Below are 14,610 nucleotides of genomic sequence, written 5' to 3'. Positions count from 1 at the left end.
TTTTTAACTCTATCATAGCTGAAGTAAAGCTTTTAGAAGAATTAGAGTATCTTTAGATCAGTAATATTCTGAAGTACCCAATTTATTACGCTGCTAAAATAGCAGCTCATGAGCATATTCTAGTTTTAGTAGGATTCAGACTCAGATTTTTATCCTCATGGTGGACTAGCTATTGCTAAATTTATTATGTCCTAGACCACAGCTACTAGAAACTACAGTGCTAACATGCATTCAGGTGTGACTGTGCATCCAGATTTTTTGTATATTCTAAGTGTAGTTAGAATATCAAAGATAAAAAGCCTGGAAGAACTATCACTGAGCAAAATTAGCAAGACGATTTCCAAGAAGCTATCAATTTTCACTTCTGGCTTTAGTCAAGAATAAACACAGATAGGCTGCCAAATTAAAGTTGTTTCCAGAAATAAAGAGGATCTGATGCCTGACAATTTCCATCTGGCTGCCACACAGAAACAACAACAGGAAACATCATCCATCTGTAAATATTTACATGAACTTTCAAATTAAGCCTCTACCCTGTAACTGGCAACTACTGCCTAGAGGTCCTGGGACCACTTTCAAATTAAAACTTGTAAGAGACACCAAAGCATGAACAAAGAAGTTTCTTGCTGAAAACATGTCTGCTTTAATCCTTTATGTACAACAAATACTCGTAAATCAATTTCTCTAGTCCTCTTTCAGGCAGACATAAATACCAAAGCCCCAGAAGAATACGAGCTTGCTCTACCCAGGATCCAAGGTGACCAGAAGCTGTGCAGTCACACTGACAAAAGGGCTAAGAATGAACAAACAAACCCTTTCTCTTAACACATCTATTTTTTAAAAAATGATTCAAAACTACGCAAGGAATCATGGAAATACTGAAGTGACACCACCTGATCCTTGCACAAAGTACCCTTCTCAGAAATATGTTTTCCTTGCTGCTTGTGTTTACTACATGAAGTCAAGAACTAATCACAGCAGACTGCAAGTTTATCTGGTAGTATCAAAAGATGCATCTTTAAGTCTTTCTGCAAATGTATCTAGTGGTGGTAGAGGGCAAGAGACACCTATGCCTTCCTTGCAAAGCTTAAAGTATAATGTTATTTAGAATATTATGGATACTATTTCAGAAAAAAAAACCAACCCAAAAAGCTCAAAAACCAACATATTACATTTACCTTCAGGTACAGATTCAGCCCATCTTGGATCAGAGGCAGGGTAGTCATCCATTAAGTCCACACTGATCTGAGTCACTGCCCTATCCAGCTCAGCATCAGAATCCAGATCTGCATTACTTGGGAAGAGCTCAATTACCATGCTTTGTGCATTGACTATATCTTTCCTGAAATAAATGAAATAAAGTATGTTAAATAAAATCAACAGACAGGATTATAGAAGAAAAACCCCTCAGTTAACAGGACTTTCTGATACACTTTTTGTGAAGTTTTTGATTATATACATCAAGCATTGTTTGCACTCTCTCTAAATTACCTGTGGATAGAAGGTATTCAAATTCTTTAAAAGCAAGTAGGCTGCACAACTTATAAACCAAAAAAGCACAAGCCAGGAGTTAAGCCACATTTTATTTTATTACCTCTAGTATTATTATTATTTAAGAGAAAATACTCATCACACAGAGCCAAGTCTGGATGCGTCTGGTAGCTAAGTCACTAAATTTCTATTGCTTGTTTTAAAATTTTCTCATTTTCTCAATCACTCCCACTAATGGCAGTAGAGCGGAAGCTTGTAAAAGCTCTCAGGAAAACACTTCAGCAAATATAATGCATTCTTTTTATTTCCTATAATTGCAAAGAATCCTTTCATTCATATCAATAAGTAAAAGAGCAAGAAGCAACCAAACATAGACCTTCAAGGTAGGAAGTTGTATTTCTGTGTAAGAATTATGCCATATACACAAACCCCAGAAACTTGATTTTGTGACTAAAAAATTACAGTATTCTGACTGAGAAGGGATATTGTGATTCCAGTACTGGAAGTATTTATATTTTTCATGAAACTTTCAGTTTGAACACTTACATGACCACAATGTCTACAAATTAAAAAATAAACCAAAGCCAGCAGTGCATCCAGAAATTGCACAAAGGTAAACTAAAGCAAAGGATACTTTTAAAAAATGGAATATACTGGATCTCCTACTAAAAAAGAAAGTCCCATCTTTACTACCCAGCAGGATGTGTTTCTAAGGAAATTACATGGAACCTTCTTCATATCATGAAATGCCCTCAGAATGGGTCAACTTGATCTTTCCATGGAACTTCCTATTCCCTGTGAAGATCACTAGGTCTGTAAAGCTGCCAGTGCTCACTGTATAGCTGGTGGACTTTACACTTCCAGTGCCTGCACAACCTTCCATTATTTGGTCTGCATCAACTCAGTGCCCATCTGGACAGGCCAATGCTAACACCTGTTCTGTGCAAGATTGCTCCAATTTTTTTACCATACTATTTTTTTCTGGAAAAAAAATTCAGAATAACTACTATATACATAAAATTATTATTTTCTTCTGGCTTCATAAGTATAACCCAGATTTTTATCAAAATAACTTTCAACTTTCATACTGTTTCACACTGTTTTCCTTACTACCTCCCACTTCCTTCTGTTTCCAACCCCCTTGTGCACATCCTCAAAGACATGTTTGTTAACTGTGCTCTCAGACCACAGCTATTCCAGCTACCTTCAGCAGCACTTCTGTTTAATGACACTTATGAATTCCTGCAGAATTTGTCTAAATTCTGTGCCTGTTTACAGATCTTGTACTGGTATCCTTTATTCTCTTTGCCTAATCCCCTTCAGTATTTCTTACCTCACATGAAGCTGTATGTCAAAAGCATTCCTACCTCTTGTTATCTCAAACCTCTTCATTCCAAGTTTTAAGACTCTTGAAGGAGATTAGTCCTAAGAGGGTTTGTTTTGTTTTTTAAATACATAAATATTGTAAACAATCCCCTCTAAATATAATTAATCTACAGATCTGTTTATCTCCTTTTTTCTCATTTTCCTCCTTTGTTTACATCACTCATCTCAACATCAAACCTTTCAGAAGCATCACATGCCTCCCCACAGTCCAACTGCTTTTATCAGGATAGTTTGACAAACAGGGTATTTTTTTCCACTCACTCTTCCATATCAGCCAATCTAAAAAACCAGTATCATCCTGCCCAAGGTCTACCATACCAGTTAATCTTCATGGTCATAAGCATATTCAAAAGTATTGCTGAAAAGAGCTAGGCAAATAAAAATGATGATGAAAAAGAAAGTTTTTTAACAACAAAACACCACTTACTAAAGAATACAGCAGTCAAAATGCAAAGCTGAAAGTTGTTTCACTGGCACAAACATACCCATAGAATTTACACAAAGTGACAAGTCATTGAGATTACAGAAGTCTGCTCCTTTCTAGCACATACCCTTTCTTCACTAGCCCAAGGCGTATTTAACACTTTCCTAATAAAGATATGTCACTAAAATAGCTACAACTAAAATAGCACAGAAGTATCCTAACCAAGACAATCTCTTACTCAAATATCTTCAAAAACAGCAAAATCTCAAAAATGAAGTGCAATTTCTACCTGCAGTACTGTAGAAAAGCAGCTTTCAGTAATTTGGTCTTATCTTCTTGAGCTATAATTTCTAGCCTACTGGTTGCATCAAATGCAGGACTCTGAAAATGCAAAATAAAAACTTCAGCTGAAAGACAAATATTAATCTTCATTATGAAATGAAAACAAAAATTTTAAGTGGTAACGACACAGATTTAAAATAAAATCACCACCTGGAAGCAGTTGTGTTTATTAAGTCAAACATAAACCTCTAAGATACCATACAATGAAAGTCACACAGAGGTTTGACCGAAATTCACACCATCTGCAAAGGAACTTACACCAATTTATTCTGCCCATCAGATTTTTTAATGATAATTATTTGAAGATTCAAACCCACCATTCTTCACAGAATTTAAAAGGTATTCCTGAGTACCATCATCCACAAAAATGGTCTAACTGCAGACAAACTTGAGACTAGTTTGTTAAGAAAAATACAGTTCCATCAGAGCAATCACACAAAGGCCTTCCACTAAAATACTAGTCAATAATAACAACTGACTATAGTGCTATATCAGGCTTAGTGACAGACAGCAACACACCTATATGGAAAAAAATGCAAATTTCATGGAAACCTCAACTGCAAAACATAGGAAAACAAAAAAAGCTACCCAAACTGGCAGATGTAAAAATTTTTACGTTTTGAAAACTGCCTTCATCACATGTGTTTAAGTCTCTATTTAAAAAAAACCAACAACTCTAAAACCCAAACAAGCCAGGATTTCCACAGTGAAAATTCAAAAGTGACATAAAAGACCACCTTATTTGTGACCTGTTTTCAATCAGGCAAGCAAATAACCATTACCTCACTTCTTGGTCCAGCAATAGAAGAGGACAGGGCATCTTCAAGGTCTTCAGGAAGCACAGAAATATTTTCCCTGGACAAGATAGTGAGAAGTCCGCTCTTTTTGGCAAAGAAGATGGGAAGGCTATTACAGGAACCTGCTCCTAAAATACTATCTCCTAAAATGAGGAGAGGGAAAAAAAAAAGCAAGCACATAAAGACCCCTTTATTTTAAAACCAAAATGTAAGTTTCATAGACAATTATTACTTTTTGTCATTAACCAACCAACAGCACTTGCTAACTGCACCTGACTTAGAGAAATTGTGGAACTATTTGCTATTCTAGATGTAGACTTCCAGATAATGCAAGTGTTAAAAAAAAAAAAAAAAAAGGAAGAAAAGAAGAAAAAAACTCAAGATTCTGTTAATTCAAATTCTACCTAAGGACCAATGTCCCTGCCCTACTTGAAAACACCTCTGAAGGTCATGTATGACATACTTAGAGACATCTGACACTGAGTTAACTTCAAGGAAAGAATCAACCCACAGTGAATATTAGGAAAAAGAAAAACAAGGAAAAAGCCCCACAGGCAAAACCACCATCCTCTCACATACCAAGAATAGGGATCTGCTTCATTTTCATTTGAAACACTGTAGCGTAACAATACTGGATGTCACATCATCACTTCTCCATACACTCATGAGAAATTCCCAACTTGAAACAATACAGGAGCACAAGTATGACACTGCTCTCTCAGATATCTAAATACTCAGAAGGTATCAACAAACTGTGATTCCCCTCCACAGCACGTTACCTTGTATGCCAAATATGATTTTCTCCTGTGGTAAGGAGATTCTGCCAGTTCCAGTAGAACAAGCAAACACTTCATCTTCCTTATAAAGGTAAGCAGCATGGCTGAAGTAATCTGGGACTACCAGGCAGCACAACACTTCATCTTCTGACTGAAAGTGTTAAATACAAACAGTAACACATATATAATCAATACCTTAAACACTTAAAATTTTAAATGCTAATCCAAGCTGCCTGAATTTGTTTTAATTTTATCAATGAGATATGGCTGTAACTTAAACCTAAAAACCTAAACAATTTGCCTTAAAATTTTAGATCCTGGGGTTTTTTTTCCCCTTCTGTATGCATTATATTCTTGTTAATTTCACATGGAGAGATAAGTAAACAGATCAATTATTCTACAGTTTTCACACTCTTCTTCCACCTCTGAATTTTAAGATGCCAGGCAGTGGGGACAGGAGGAAGAGTGGAAGAATTTTACCAAAGAAATCCAATGCCCAAGTTTATGCTTCCAGAAGACACAGCACAGACAATGTATTCCGAGCAAGCCAGCTACCTAGCAAGGACCAAAACACAGGTCTCTTAATTTCTTATCTTGCAACAAGAGTCTCAGAGTTTGAGATCTGTTCTAAATGGGTTGCAAGAGCACACGACAAAATAGCTCTGTATAAACTTTCACAGACAGCACAAAAATTAAAATAAATTTGTAGGAGTCAGATTATTTTTGAGGGTTTTATGTTATACCTTAAAATGCAAAGTCTAAACTTTATATACAGTTAGTATTAAACAGTAAGAGATGCTGGTACACATTTTCCTCAGAGTATTACAAATACATACTTCCAAGAGAAACTGATTTTCCTTTAGCCAAAAATCTGACACATGATTTATGTACAGGAATACTCTGAAACACTGAGCTCCTTCAAGTCAGTATCAGAGCCTCCATTACCTGAAAAGATGGATTATACTGTGTGACCTCCACAACAACATCATCAGACATCTGGTAGCCTTTATCTTCTACTGTTATCAGAGTGTAGTAGACAAGACACGGACGATCGCCAGGATGCCATGCGGCAGCAAGTATGACCAGTCCATCACTATTCAACAACAGGTATCACACCATTGAAAGATGATTACTATATATTTTACTTGCTCAAACACTACCACTCAAAAAAAAAAAAAAGATATCTAAGTACAATCTCAACTAGAGACTTTCCCATCTTTTTTTTTTTTTTAGAAAGAAAAACTATACTATTTGTTCTTCCAAGCTACTTTATTAACAGTATTCATACCGCAGTACAAAACTGAACCAAGGCAGTTGTAATTTTATGTAATTATATCAAATGCTAGAGATATGGAATTCTCTGCATCTGCTAGAACAAGTTACAGTTGCTTATTTTTTGTCTTTGTACAATCAAGGCAAAACAAATAAACAAACCTGATAAAATGACACTAAAAAAAGTGAACGGAATTATTATCAGGTAAAGGATTTGTAATGCCTAAAAAGATAATGATAGCATGAAATATAGGATAACTTAATTACCTAACATAGGTGCTTATTTAACCACAGTGCCACTCCAGTAAAATTAAATTGCAATTTACTTATATGAAGTTTTTGCAGGAAAACAGAAGAGATTTATCTCACTAATGAAGGCCTTACCAGATGCAAGTGTACTTCCTTACCGATTCTGCTGCAAATCCATGTATTGTATATTTACTCCTCCCTTAATATCTTCATAGTTACTTTCAGATCCCTAAAAAAATAAATACATCTGTTGTGTAATTGTATATAAACAGGCTATCAGTTAAAACCAACACACTAACCCCTTCCAGTTGGGCTGGCTCTTACCCAAATTGCATCTGTAATATGTTCTTTAAGGATCCTGTTGATATCCCAGCTGAGAATGTAACGTTCTGATGTATCATCAATCTCCCATTTGTTTAGATTTGAGCTTGTAAGCATGTAAAAGCTTGATCTCTCTCTATCCCAAAGGACACTAGAAATCTGCATTTAACAAATGAAAAAGTGAAAAGGTTGAAGCAAAGCCTTATTATCTGGATAGAATAATCTAAACTGCTCTCAGTCCACAAAAAGAGTCACTTCCTTGGGCAATTACGCAAGTTGCGTTCAAGATGAGCATTATGGTAACTTCCAAGAGAAGTCGTATTTTAAAATAACATCTATATTAAATACATTTCTCATAATTTCTGCCAGCTTCTGCAGAGTTCATTGACAAAACTCAACCCAGTCATCAACCCTTGGCAGTGCTAAATCAGAAAGGAAGAATTTACAGGCTGGTTCCTTCAAGTAGTGATGAGGCTATCACTAGAAAGGGGTAGAATATGCAACCATGGCATATTCCCCAGGAAGGACTACTACTCCAAGTCGTCTCCTTTTATTCAGAGTTGAAGAGCAAGCCAGCATTTGCCTTCACAAAACATACAGATTTATTTAGTTTCTCTCTTTGATTCAAATTTCAAAGAAATGTAAGTAACATAAATGAACTGAGTCTTGTCTTTTTTGTCATCACACATCCTTATACAACCTTTTCTTTCTCCTGTCTTAAACACAGAGCCTAGGAATTACAGAGAGAAATTAAAGAAAATGAATGTTTCTCAAGCTTACCACAGCATCATTTCCAGGAGACAATATCCCAAGGAGAGAAGAAACCTTTCTACCAATTCCAGAAAACATGCCCTGCCCCTGTGGCAGGGCATGCTGATGAATCTTGCCAGAACTATCAGGTATCAACCGGACTAGCTGACCTCTGGAAGATGACAAAATAAAGCTTCCTCCCTAAAAAAAAAGAGAAAGGAACTACATTAAAAAAAATAAAAATCACATTCTTGAAAACTGTATTGTCAGCTAAAACTCTTTATGTCAGCTCATATGGGTAAACACTGAACAAGACACAAGGCATCCTTAGAAAAAGACAAACAGAACTAATCTCCCGCATAATTCTTGGAATCTAATGACGAGAAATAGTGTTACCTTCACGACATTTATTACAGATTTAAGACTGAAAAAGTTGAGCGTGCATTTTCATCTTTAAACTAGGAATAAACCCCATATTTTAATATGAATCATACTGGTTTACCTTTACTGCTCTGAGGAAACTGCACAAAGAGCCTCCAAAGTCTGTGAAAGTGTCTGTATAGGATCCTTCATGTGCGAGATTGGGCCAGTAGCGCACAGAACCTTCACTGGTAGCAACCATTATTGCCAGAGACTTGAAGTGAAAAAGTAATTAACAGAACAGGCAAGATAAGAATAATCATCATCAGATTGCAGCTTTAACTAAAACATGTCATTTTACATATCAAGACTGTGGGCGACAAAGACACGAGAAAGTAGTAAATACATATGGATGCACTCTGATGAACCTGGAACTGAATCACAAAACCATTCTGCAGCACAACTTAATTCGTGCAGGGAATGTTATACTTACTTACTTTGCTAATGAATACTTCTAGTGGTTCTTGTTCCTGATAATTCAGGGTCTGCTGCTGAAATGCTAACAAAACTTACAGTTATAGAACAGAAAAGAGCATGTGGAGAATTACAGATGCCAAGAGTTAAAAGCTGCTATGGCAGACTTCAAATGCAGACTATAATTTAACAAAGAAACTGCTCTAGTGTCTTTAAAAGAAATATCAAATCGCATGGTGGCTCTTCTCTTCAAAGGCATAGGCCTGAAGTGTAACTCAGGAAATCACAGATACCAAATTAAAAGCATGAAGCAAGAGACTGTTCAGGTAGAGACTTAGAGGAAAGCATTGTACTTAATCTACTGGTTGTTAAAAAAAAGTAAAAACCACAGAACAACAGAAGAATTGTAGCTGGCAGTTGTTGTTGAGTTCCTTGGAATTTTTTCACAAGCCAAAGAAAGATGAAATTTAAAAACACAATAAATAAAATACTAGGTTTAGGTGTAGTACTTCCTCTTAAACGTCTTTGGATATGACTAAGTCAGAACACTTCAGGTTTTACGAGACAATCCCAAAATACTGTTTTTTATGATGTGGAAGTGCAACACAACAGCAGATCAAAAGAAAAGAACCTATTACACATTCTGTGCTGCTGCTTACTTCAAGGACAACTTCTTAGTTGGTTTTATTAGAGCATTGCATAAATTAACTGAAATCTACACCCAAGCTGAAAATGAGAGGTTCTTTTCATGAATAAAAAGATGTACCAGGCACATTAACACACTTTCAGAACACAACTGATCTCTGAACCTCACCCTCTAGCACAGTAACTTACAAAAAGCCACTTAGGAAACCAATCAGTCAAGACAGGTTAGATCTGTCCTCCTAGTGTCAGCTTCCTTATAAAGACCAGCCAAGGGAGGGTGCTGGTGTTTGCCTCTCAGCTATGGATACTGGGAATTAATCCACTGAACAACAGTGTTCAGCTAACACTTAAATTGCACTTGGTCAGACCCCAGGTTTGATTGCCTTGATGTTGTTAACCCACCACCTCCTAGTTTACTGTATTTTTGTTTGTTATGAAAGCATGTCAAGCAATCCTTAGGAAAACTATTATTTAATCTGATCCTGTAAGATGCACATGGTGCAATTTAAAAGGACAAGCAGAATTTTGTTTACTTCAACGATTATTTATTGCCAACTATCAATTCTGACCTTTTGAATAGATAGCATACCACCAAATGTTTTAAAATACTTGGAATATATCCTTTTGATAAAAAAAGATATATTCAAAGTTATTCTACAGGTGCTTTTAAACAATAACATTTAAAATTTGATCACCTGCAGAGAAGGTGCTTCACCTGAAGAACTGAGACAAGATATAGCTGCTAAACTAGAACTCCACTGGAAGTCACTGGGTGGCAGCTGCAATTCCTTGCAGAGAGATAACTGGAAGAAAGAAAGAGAAGTCATAATAAATATGAGACTGAAAGAACTTTTTCCTCTGCCAGAAGATCTTTAGACTTTTTGACCCTGCTAAAAATTACATTTCAACTAACCCAGGCACTGTGTAAGGGAACCAAAAATGTCACAAAACAATTTCAACAAGGTTGTCACAACCAGCAAACAGCTAAATAACATCTAATGGTACCTTTTCAAACATCACTGGTTTTCTTTAATTATTTCTGAGTGTTTCTCACAACACTACAATATTAAATTATTTCTATCAGGGATTATTTAACTATTCCTTGTTACAACATTCTAAAAAAATTAAACTAGAAGTACTTGAGAAAGCTTATTAGGTACTAACAGAGTAGAGAGGGGAAACACTTCTCACTCCCCTACACCCTTGAAGTTAAACAACCAGAAAAATTTTAATCCCTTGAAAAATCTCTCCAAGTGCCAGAATGTGCGTACCTGACACTCCCCTGTAAGAGCAGGACCTGTATAATTAACATACACTGCCCTGATTGAAAGATACTGATTTTGTAACTACAGTTTTTCTCTGACCATCACTGAAAAAATACTGAAAGGAACACTGTCCAGAGGGGATAAAAAAATTCTTGACCTAAGAAATCTAGGTGAAACATATGTTTAGTACCTCTGAAATTTAATGTGCTTTTGGGGTTTTTTGCAAGTTGAAAATTGGTCCCAGAATAATCTCAATCAATCCGTAACATATCAGCTAGATTTTAATTATCAAAATACGCTTTATCAAGACTATCTAACCTAAGAGCCACACCTTTTAAAATACAAAAAATTGATCTTAGTGTCAAGGTGACAATTAAAGCAGAAGCGAGGAATATAAAAATTATAAGCTGTCTCAAAAGCTTGAGTTTCAGTTACTGTTAGCATGACTTCCTATCAATCCTGATGCTTTTCGGGGAAACCAGACAAAATCCAGTTGAAAAAAACCCCAACCCCATAATTGTATAAGCAGTTCAAATAGCCTAAAATATACTTTCTTCCATCTTGACCTTTCAGTTACCTTAGCTACTGCAGACTGACCAATCTTCCAAATAATCAGCCTCTCTTTATGAACTAGCCAGGCCCATCCACTTTCATCCACTTGAACGCTCAGCTGGTCATCAGCTACATAAAAAAGTAATTTTCTTAAAGCATTCAGATGTTTAAAACACTGCAGAGTAACCTCTAAACCAATAAACATTCATTCTTACATGAAAATAACAAATACTTAGAGTTAAATTAGTTTCCATGTTAGAATTTCCTTCTATTTGATTAACATATGAAATTACTACACCTAGCTTAAAAATCCATTCAATAAACCCTCAACTTTTGAGAATGAAAAGACAACCCTAAAACCCATTTCCACCTATTTAAGAGCTGATTATAACAGCCTTGTAAATCGCTCAACAATTGTTAAGATTATTTTTAAGATGCATATTTGGTTCCTCTTATATCTACTATAAAGGGAAAACTTATCCATAGAGAAAAAATTGCTTAGGAGACCAATTTATTGAATTCAGGGAAAGGCTTGTATCACTGGGGCATTTGGAAGAGATAACAAATGGGAATTGAAATAAAGAAAAAAATAAAGCATTCACTCTAGGACACAGCAGAATCAAAAGAAGTAAAAAAGACGAGAAAGAAGCAATAAGTAAAAGTTACTAAAAACCTAATATTGGCTTTCTTTATAACCTTGGCTTTTTACAAAAAATTGCATAAGCAGCACCTGAAGGATATTTCCATACATTCACACCCACATGGGTATTACTGTAATTATTGTTACATAGATAACCAAGCTGGATTCAAAGCAAGGCACAGACATCTTAGCTTCCCCTGTAAAGTCACTATTTCAATGGCATCAGTGACATGTTATGACTTCTCTCACTTGTCAATTTTCATTGAAAAAAATAACATCAATTTTTACCATCAGCCTTCTTCAGGGCTTCCATAACCTTAACAGGCAGAGAGGATCCAAAAGCTTTAACATCATAGTTAATGGTCTCACTTGCTGTAGGAAGCTGGATAACTCTGGTAGGAGTCGCTCTTAAACAAAATAAAAAGTTACAGTTAACTTTTTATTGCTTCTTCATAAGTTTCAGCATACATTTACTTCATCAGTATCTATTTAGAAACAGATTTGTGTAAAATAAACATGCTTCCTCTGGCAACACCACCTAAAGCAATAATTTGGTGGCTTCCTTACAAGTTGCTAGCTGTCATCAAATTGTTTATTTTTAAAGAACTGACTTTGAATGTGCATTACTCCACCAGCAACAAGCTCACTGTTCAACTTCTCTACACTCTGGATATCTACAGAATAAAGACATTCACAATGCCAGGAGAAGCTTAGCACAAGCTCTTCCCCGACTGCACCGCCTACTTCCATCCCTAGCTCTGGCACTGCTGGGCAGTACACACACTGCAACACTTTCAACACCCATGGCAGCTTGGATCCGCCAGCACTTCTACTACCACCCTTAGTTTGCTGTGGAGACTGCAGTTCTTATCTGTTTCACAATATCATTTACAAAAGCTGCTTTGCATCTTTCCCCACCTTCTCTCTCTGGGACAGCATAGATCTGTCTTGTCTTTTGAACACAATTAGGTGGGCAAATTTCTCTGCTCTTAGAAGTCAATGCCCTCTTTTTATTTCTCCTCACAAGTAAAATGATGCCTCAGACCTCCCAGCGTGAAATGGAAAAGCTAGAAGAGAATCCTGACACCCAGTGTGCAAAAATTATTATGCAGACCTGAAGTAAAAGTTCCCCAAAACTGAACATGGGCAATCCTCTTTATCTTAACAACACAACTAATAGCTGCTCCTGAGGAAAGAGAGTAGGAAGCCTGAAACTGATCTGGAGCTCATGCTGTATCTCAGTTTTGATTCGCAGGGAAGGGAGTAGACAGGAAGCTGGGGAGAGGGGTGGGTGGGTGTGCAATGCCTGAACTTTGACTATTTTATCTTTTTAAATAAGGAAGTTCTTACTATTTTCATATATCACACTTACATCACACAGGGATATATTTGAGGAACCCTCGAATTCAAAACCTAATAAGAGGTATTCATAACGCTGAACACGTTATGTACAGTACTATAACGTAACCCACACTGGTTCGAGCACCTAACAACGAGGCCGGGTGTGCGGCGAGGGGCGGGACTCACCGCGCCGAGAGGGAGCCGCTCCTCCGCGTCGCCGGCGAGAACAGCACCGGGGAGGCGGCTGCCGCCACGACGGGCAGCCCCTTCTTGCCGCCCGGCCGGGAGAGAGGGCTGGGCGCGGCGCTGCCGAGGGCTCTGCGGGCCGACCCGCCCGGGGTCCGCGGGGAGCTGGGAGCCGACGGGAACATGGCTGTGGATGCGGCAGCGACGCCGGCCCCGCACTCCCGCCAGGCGCCCGCTGAGCGCGTCACCGCGGGGCGGGGCCGCGCGGGAACCGCCGGGAGCCGAGCGGGACTGGCAGGAGCCGAACGAAGCCGAGTTTGGCCGGGCGGAGCCGAGCGAGACCAGAGAATCTGGGAGGAGCCGAACGACAGCGGGTGGAGCCGAACGGAGCCGAACGGAGCCGAACGGAGCCGAACGGAGCCGAGCGCATCCGAGCGCGCCGCGGCCCCTGGCGGGGAGCGGCGGAAACCCCGCGGCAGGTGTTCCGCTACTCCTGCGGGACAGCGGGCCTGGCTTTCCGCGGGTGGATGGCACAGCGGGTGCGCCTCAGCGGTGCCAGCCCTCAGCAACAAACTAAAACACGGTCCTCTCCCTCGGATAGTCCTGAATAGATGCGTGATCCACCGGGACGCTCCCAGGAAGATTCACAGGGCTGGGTTTGGGAACCATTCCTCACCGAGTTCATGCAGTTAGCTGAAGCAGGGAAAGGCTGGATATGCTCGAAAAGCAGCTGTTCAAAGACCATTTGGAAGGACGTATTTTCCACTAAGAGGTGCCTTATCTTTAAAATAGCCTCTGCATACCTGTGTTTGTCCCCAAATTTCTAATTAAATAAATAAATACACGAAACCATATTCCATGCAAACCTTGGTATGTTTCACATCTATAGTATGTAACAACCATGCTCTACAGCTATTCTACGGTGTAGAAATAGATTTTAGCTTTCAAGGGGAGCTAAATTTTCCTCACTAAAAGAAAATGCTCAGTGGCATTGGTTTGCATGAAAAAGCTTTCTGAAAGTAGGTATGTACCATCCACTTGGGGAAGGAATTGATTTGTATCTGTATTGTCAACAAAGCCAATCAGTTAATATAAAATTAACTAAAAATAGAATATAAAAAAAAAATCCCAGAACTTTTCAAAAATGTGTTCTTTGATAATAGATTCAGAACTGTTAGGCTTTCTGTGTGGATTGTGGTCCAATGTGACTGAACCAAAATGGAGATGAGATAAACTTGAGATGGTTCATCTGGCAGGACTAAGTATGAGGCACCTGTCAGTGTCAGTGCTCTGTTTTTTTCATTCAAATCATCTCCTTTGGCTTTGATTTTATGTGAAA

General features: G+C 38.0%; 1 protein-coding gene across 3 annotated transcripts in view; it reads right to left on the bottom strand.

Annotated features, from left to right (window-relative positions):
• NUP133 (nucleoporin 133) overlaps window positions 1–13,489 on the bottom strand; it is a 29,827-nt gene extending 16,338 nt beyond the window's left edge. For all 3 annotated transcript variants that reach the window (XM_082302624.1, XM_082302625.1, XM_082302626.1), the window contains exons 1-13: window positions 13,272–13,489; window positions 12,033–12,151; window positions 11,130–11,233; window positions 9,983–10,090; window positions 8,311–8,442; window positions 7,839–8,009; window positions 7,062–7,217; window positions 6,896–6,966; window positions 6,162–6,309; window positions 5,220–5,367; window positions 4,426–4,583; window positions 3,591–3,682; window positions 1,179–1,342 (exon numbers count right to left, since the gene is read on the bottom strand). In XM_082302624.1, the coding sequence (XP_082158750.1) occupies window positions 1,179–1,342; window positions 3,591–3,682; window positions 4,426–4,583; window positions 5,220–5,367; window positions 6,162–6,309; window positions 6,896–6,966; window positions 7,062–7,217; window positions 7,839–8,009; window positions 8,311–8,442; window positions 9,983–10,090; window positions 11,130–11,233; window positions 12,033–12,151; window positions 13,272–13,456 (1,756 nt within the window). In that variant the 5' untranslated portion in view covers window positions 13,457–13,489. The remainder of the gene's footprint in view (window positions 1–1,178; window positions 1,343–3,590; window positions 3,683–4,425; window positions 4,584–5,219; window positions 5,368–6,161; window positions 6,310–6,895; window positions 6,967–7,061; window positions 7,218–7,838; window positions 8,010–8,310; window positions 8,443–9,982; window positions 10,091–11,129; window positions 11,234–12,032; window positions 12,152–13,271) is intronic.
• Between the last annotated feature and the right edge of the window lie 1,121 nt (window positions 13,490–14,610).

The sequence above is a fragment of the Coloeus monedula genome, assembly GCF_965178545.1.
Source record: "Coloeus monedula genome assembly, chromosome: 2".
NCBI lineage: Eukaryota > Metazoa > Chordata > Aves > Passeriformes > Corvidae > Coloeus > Coloeus monedula.
Note: the sequence above shows the minus strand (reverse complement) of the source record. Positions and strands in the feature narration are given on the sequence as shown.